This window comes from Myotis brandtii, unplaced genomic scaffold, assembly GCF_000412655.1.
Source record: "Myotis brandtii unplaced genomic scaffold, ASM41265v1 scaffold581, whole genome shotgun sequence".
In the NCBI taxonomy this organism is placed as follows: Eukaryota; Metazoa; Chordata; class Mammalia; order Chiroptera; family Vespertilionidae; genus Myotis; species Myotis brandtii.
In genome coordinates, this window is record NW_005370182.1 from 25,469 (window position 1) to 32,337 (window position 6,869).

General features: G+C 52.7%; 1 protein-coding gene across 1 annotated transcript in view; it reads right to left on the minus strand.

Moving 5' to 3' along the window:
* Window positions 1–1,383: 1,383 nt before the first annotated feature.
* Window positions 1,384–6,869, minus strand: part of TAC3 (tachykinin 3) — a 6,803-nt gene continuing 1,317 nt past the window's right edge. The window contains exons 3-7 of the mRNA XM_005879005.2: window positions 4,497–4,593; window positions 4,275–4,304; window positions 4,109–4,162; window positions 3,669–3,743; window positions 1,384–1,715 (exon numbers count right to left, since the gene is read on the minus strand). Of these exons, the coding sequence (XP_005879067.1) occupies window positions 3,670–3,743; window positions 4,109–4,162; window positions 4,275–4,304; window positions 4,497–4,593 (255 nt within the window). The 3' untranslated portion in view covers window positions 1,384–1,715; window position 3,669. The remainder of the gene's footprint in view (window positions 1,716–3,668; window positions 3,744–4,108; window positions 4,163–4,274; window positions 4,305–4,496; window positions 4,594–6,869) is intronic.

The following is a 6,869-nucleotide window of genomic DNA, read 5'->3' on the forward strand; positions in this document are numbered from 1 at the left end:
CACTCTCTCCACTGAGCCAAACCGGTTAGGGCTCTACCTTCCTCTTTGAAATCAATAAAAATATATTTTAAAAATATGTAAATAAATAAATTAAATAAATAAATTGTGTCTTTTTCCTGGGATCCCCAGCACTGCAATGTTCCCCAGTACTGCCACCAGAGAGCAGTCTTCCTACATTTTTGCTCCTGTTGGCAAAGCGCTTGTCATCTCAACACACGTCAGACTCTCAAGTGTGAGCAGAACCAACTCCTAAAGCTGTCATGACCCACATAAAGTCCCCAGCCTGCAAACAATTAAACCCTCTGGATAGACGATTCTGAAAAGCCAACAAGATGACTCGCGGAAGAAAGGCTTGAGCATCTGGGGTGAGGCCATTCTTTGACCTCTAGCAATAAACCTGACGCCAAAGACACTGCGGTGAGCCCTTCCTCCTGCCCAGCCCTACAGTGCAGCTATGGGTCCAAAGTGCCCAGCCGGGCTCTGGAAAGGGAGAACTTTCATGGGTGAAGGGACCGCAGGGAGTGGCCTCTGGCTCCATGGCCCTCTCCCTGAGCTGCCCTGCGAGAGCTGAATGTGGACTTGAATCAGGGTAGTTCAGGGGCGTGGCCAGGGCCCTTGCTCCAGGCTAAACTAGGGCGCCTGGGGACTCCCCAGGCTGTTCCATTAGGGCACAGGAGCCCGTGGGGACCCGGGGGCTGTGATCGTTAGAACAGCAGATTAACAAAAGACACCCACATACACCTCATTTAAATGCCTTACATATACTGTGGACTACTAGACTAGCTACAGGCTGGTAACAGTAGCATTGTAGAAGAGCCTGAAATAAATGTTTCCCTCTATAACAACTAAGGTGGCCACTTAACACTGTAAACTCTGTCTGGGTCACATCTCACCCCCACCACCTACTGCAGGGCCCATGCTTGACATTTGGGGGCAGAAGAATGATACAGCGCTCGATGCCTCCTCCTCGGTGGCCGGGTCTTCGCACGGCCTTGATCCCCCCTCCCTCCTCCAAGTAGAGTCAAATTCAGAGATCAATGTTGCCCAGGCCCATCCTAGAAATTCAGATGAAGTGCTTCAGAATATGTGTTTTCCTTTATCTGAAGCTAGTTTGTGAAATTCGTCGAGTGCAAGAAACCATCTTCCAAATTCATTTATCTATGCTTTTCATCACTAAATAATCTCCTGATACTAATTGTATGAAACACTGAGTAAGGCACTGTTGGGAAAATTGCTGTGTACAAAATAAAGATAACTCTAGTTAGATATATTTGTGTATGTGCAAATCAGATGTACATATGTAGGTATGTATGATGTGGTTGGAAGGGTTAAGGAAGAGAAAAAAAAACACACCGATCCACCAACCAAACAAATACATCGCTCTAGGTCATAGGCAAAAGTCCTTTATTGTTGAGGGAGCCGGGGGAGTCTACAGTCAATGCCGGCGGGAACTGGGGGGTCACTGCACACTGTCTACATCAGCGCTGGGTAGAGGGATGGGGGAGTCTCAGCACAAGAGGGCACAGGCTGGGAAGAGAAGGGAAATTGGGGAGCATGCACCTGGGGATTCGAGGGGGTGACGGGGGATTCGTGATGCAGCCAGGAGGACAGAGATGGAGTGCCGAGGACCAAAAGGTGAAATCACATCTTCTGTCTGGAAACACGCCCACCAACCACCTGCTGGGGGAGCAGAGGAGGGAGAAGGGGCGGGGCATCTGTAAGGGGGAAGGAGAGAGAACAGAAGTCTTAGCACAGCTGTCCCTCACTCAGCCTGTGAACTGGAGACCGGACTCTCCAGCTGCAGGTGCTTGCCCTTTTCCAGCTGTGCATTTCTGAGGCGACTTATAAACACCTGTGCTCGTGGTCTCGGGAGGCTCCCATAAAAAATGTAGCGACAGCCCTAGCCGGTTTGGCTTAGTGCAGCGGTTCTCAACCTGTGGGTCGCGACCCCTTTGGCGGACGAAAGCCCCTTTCACAGGGGTCGCCTAAGACCATCCTGCATATCAGATATTTACATTACGATTCATAACAGTAGCAACATTACAGTTATGAAGTAGCAATGAAAATAATTTTATGGTTGGGTCACAACATGAGGAACTGTATTTAAGGGGCCAGAAGGTTGAGAACCACTGGCTTAGTGGCTAGAGCGTTGGCCTGTGGACTGAAGGGTCCCGGGTTCCATTCCGTTCAAGGGTAGGAGACAGCCAGTCAATGAGCCTCTCAACATTGATATTTCTATCTCTCCCTCTCCCTTCCTTTCTGAAATCAATAAAAATATATATTTTTAAATATAGCGACAGAAATGAAGATTACATTATCCTAGCATCCCCATGAGCCAGGCATACATGCAGCCCTGGTGCTAATGCTCCTCCTCTTTCCAGCACCCCCCCCCCCCCCCCCCCGCCCCCGCTCCCTGGCAAGGACAGACCCAGAGACCACTTCCTTTCTGAGCAGTTTCACATGAATGAAATCAGATGATACAATGATCTTTGCTGATTCATTTCATCTAATCCCTTTAAATGGCAGCCACCAGGGACCGTGTGTCCTCTTCTTCCCGGCACCGTGTGGTAGAGAATGCTCCGTCCGCAGTGAGATTATGAAGGCGCAATTATGAGCCTGGTCCCTCTGAAAGAGCCTGGGCTCACCAGCAAGCAGTAAAAGTAGATTTCCACAATGCACTTGTTTCTGCTATTTGTATAAAATACTATGGCAAAAATTGCACTGTAATTATCTTTATGGCTGATGCATCGCGCTGGGGGAGAGTATGTCATCCAGATATAGTTGCCCGTGTAATTATCTGGCGGTCGGCAGAATTGAAATAACCGTCTAATGAGAGCAAAATGATACGGTCAGTACCATGTAATCAGTGAGTTACGATTGTTATGGCTCTTTGCGCCCTCTCACCCAGCACTGACTGGGGGGGCCGGACCTCGTCTCTGGGCCCAGGGAGTCATGCACAGGCAGTTGAAGCGAGAGCCAGCTCCTGGGCCCGTGTCTCCCTTGAGACCAGTGAGTGTGGGTGACAGGCACGCAGGCAGAGGGGCCACCGACTCCCTGTGGTCACGGAGCTCATTCTACCCCCACCGCCTCTGTCTGTGGAGCCAGCGCAGCAGTTGAGCTGCTATTGCTGGGCGTGGGAAGAGGGTGTCCAGGCGGCAGGCTCTGTGTTTTGACTAGACACTTCCCAGGGGGACTCACGCTTGCACACCAAGTGAGAGAGCTCAGCCCACTCAGGCCTGGGTTCCGCGCAGACCGCCCTAGGCAGACAGACCGGAGCGGCAGGGGGAGCACCAGGACATTGCCTGCACCTCCCAGACCCAACAGGAATAACAACGCCTACACAGGGGCTGTGCCCGGCACCATCCTGAACACTTCACCTGTGCTCGGTCCTCAGGCCCACAGCTCCGCCACGCGCTGTCCTCACCCCCGTCTTTCAGGCGGGGATGAAAACGAGGGCCGTGTGTGTGTGTGTGTGTGTGTGTGTGTGTTGTGGTGTCTCAGACAAGCATGTGTCTCTAAGTGTTGGTGTGTTTGACAGTGTGCTGGGCACTGGCAGTGTATTTTAGGGCAAATCTATGAGTAGCAATGCCTGTAGCATCAGAGGCAATGCCTCTCCGGCAGCCTGCATGCACACAGTCCCGCTCCTCCCCGCACCCAGCTCTCCTCGCCTCATTCCACGTGGGACGGGTACTGGAGGCTGCCGGAGCGAGGGGCGCTCTCTTGGTTCACATCAGTAGGCGTGCCTGGGTAAAGAAAACTGTTGTTAGGGGGGATCTTTCTGGATGTGGCCTTCACCCTGAACAACAAGGAAGGGCTGGCTATGAAGGGCACCCTGGAAGACACAGCTGGGAAGCAGCAGCGTGCTCGGTGTGGGCGATGGGGCGGAAGCAGAGCCTCCCCAACCCACCCCCGCTGCTGCGGCAGGACCATCGTATTATAAAGGTCTCCCAGGGAACCCTGCACTGCGGCTCCAAGCGGACTGGGTAGAAAGGGCCCGGGAACCCCCACCGTAGCTAAGAGAAGTCTTGTCTTTCCCTCTGAGGACAAATATGAGGCTTTTGACTCCTGCATGTCCTGGCCAGTCCCCTAAACCCTGCCACGCTTTTACCTGGCTGGGTGTTCCTCTTGCCCATGAGTCCCACGAAGAAGTCGTGCATGTCACCTGCAGGAAAGGGCCAGCATTGTCCCCAGTGACCATCGGTCACTGGGCCCCATGCCCTCGGAGCTCTGGGCAAGGGGTTGGCAGAGACAGGGAGGGAGAAGAGGCTACTCACGTTTCTGGAGGAAGGACCGTTTCTTGGGATCTGTGAAAACAAGAACAAGGGTGTGGGATCTGGAAAGTGGTGATGAGGGGGCTTCAGCTCACAACTCTCCATTCTTCACTAAGCCAGTCTCCTCCCACCTGAAGGGGTCTCCCAGGCCGACTTAACCCCCGGAATCCTGCCCCCCACCTCACCCCCGTCCCCCCACATCCCTCTCCCTAGGCTGCTTCCTACCCTTTCTAGCCTGGCTCAGAATTTTGATCAATTCATCCACCACGGAGGCTGGGTTGTGGCTAGTGATCGCATTGAGCAGGTGTTCGAGACTCGGGACCTTCCAGGGGAGAGAAACAGGGCTGAGGCAGGAGGCGCACACCCAGTCCATTCACTCTCTTCCCACAAGACACAGACTTTTCTTGAGTCAATCACAGCTGAACCCGACACCTCGTTTCTTTCAGGATTTCCTCTGATTAGGGCGGAAGAGAAGCAGGCTCTCAAGGTCTGTGGTCTGTTGGCCACATTCCCGCCGGGGAATGTGTTAGAGATGCACAATCTCAGTCCTACCCAGGCCTGCTGCGTTAGAAGCTGCATTTTAACCCGGCTCCAGGCGACTCCTGTGCATAGCAAGGTTTGAGAAGCCCTGGAGAAGGGGCCCCACTGGGCATCCCTGTAGACAGACCCACCCCTGTTTGCCTAGACTGAAGGCCTTCCTGGGGTGTGGCTTTTGCTGCTCCAGGTGAGTGATCTGAGGAAAACCGAGACAGTCGCCCGCTCAGGCTGTGAGCCTCTCCCTGGGCCTTGCCCCGGCTCCTGCCACCCCTCAGTGAGAAGGGCCCTTGGTTCTTTGCTCCCTGGCACATCAGGAACTGGTTTGCCCAAGGATGGGGTTGTCCCCTTGGGTGAGCAAGGATGGGGTTGCCCTCCATGACCCCCCCCCCCCCCACTCACAGGAAAGGCCCATCAGACAGAGCAGGTGTCCTCTGATTGTACTCCATGACGAGCCACAGACGGCACTCCGCCCTGGGGACACCTCTGTGACCCTGAAATCCCCCCTCTGTGCGACGTCTGTGGATGTTTCTCTCCCTGCGTCTCCCACTGCCTCTTGATCTCTTTTCCTCCCCATGGGTTTCTGCCTCTGGGTCTCTTCCCCTCGCCCCTGTCCGCCCTGGCCTCAGAACTCCAGGAAGGCAGCATGCTTAGAGTGACACCGCTTCTTCCCCTTCCTGCAGGTGAACCCCAGATTCCAAGCAGGGGCTCTTAATTGTCTTGGTGATTTATTTTTAGTAACTTGGGCACAGCAGGTGGTCGGTGGGCACACCCCTCACCCCAAGCTATTTAGCTGCAGAGACAATGACAATGATTGTGATTGGAGATTCTCACTTTGAATCTCAGAGGTGCCTCCCTCTCCAGAGTCCACGTGTCCCTGGGCTGCTGAGCACACACAGAAGCACATTGACACAGGATGCCCCCACACACACACCAGCCCAGCTGCCTAGGCACTCGTCTATCCTCCCCTCTCCCCTCCCCAGTTTCCCTCGTTCTCACAGAGCTGCAGGAGAAGGGATGGGACAGCAATCTCTCATTGACGAAGAGGGGCAGGGACTCGAAGCAAGTCTGTCTCGGAAGAATATACCCAGATATTCTGACGACCTCGAGTTGGGACCTTTGGGCTCTGGACACAGTGTCCAGCCCATATTTGGTATTCTCCATGTGTTTTTGTTTTTTAACTGGTTCTTTTTCTAAATTACATTTTATTTTTTAAAATTGATTTCAGAGAGGAAGGGAGAGGGAGAGAGAGATAGCAACATCAATGGTGAGAGAGAATCATTGATGGGCCACCTCCTGAACACCCCCCACTGGGGATCAAGCCCCCAACCTGATCATGTGCCCTGACCAGGAATCGAACCGTGACCTCCTGGGTCATAGGCTGACGCTCAACCACTGAGCCAAGCCGCGGGGCTGAACTGGTTCTCGTCTTTTGAATGTGGTACAACTACTGCCACTGCAAGGCTGCCAGCCTACGGTGCCCTGATCCACCTCACAGCCGGAGGAAGGCTGGCCACCTCTCCCTGCCCAGCGCACAGCTTCCCAGGCAGCCACTTTCCTCAAATTGTTCACATACTCTGCCCACTTCCTGTAATGAGATGCTAAACAGACTTGAGCTGGAAAGGCAGTTAGACTTCACACACTGAATTTGTAATAAGTTCCACCTATAATCATTGTAAAAGCATTTGTACCAATGTAATCGCTATCGTTTCAAAACCTTAAAACGACTTTCTCCTTGCTCTCCCCCTGTAGGCCTATCCTGACAAGTCCTATTCCTTTTCTTGGAAGAGCTTTGAAAACTAGGGCCTAACCTGTTTTGTGCTTGTTTTTGTTGTTATTTTTCTGTCCTGACTAAGCAGAGGCCAGAGGAGGTCAAGGAGAGGAGAGAGGGAAAGGTTGGGATCTTAGGAGCACCTGAAGTTACAGGGTGGATGAGGGAGTTTATTTGAATTTTGAAAACAAAATAATACACGTAATTGATCAGTAAAATAGCACACAAATGACCATTTGGGGGAGAAATTCTGACTGTGTTTCATAACCTCCAGGGAGTAGATAGAATCCCCT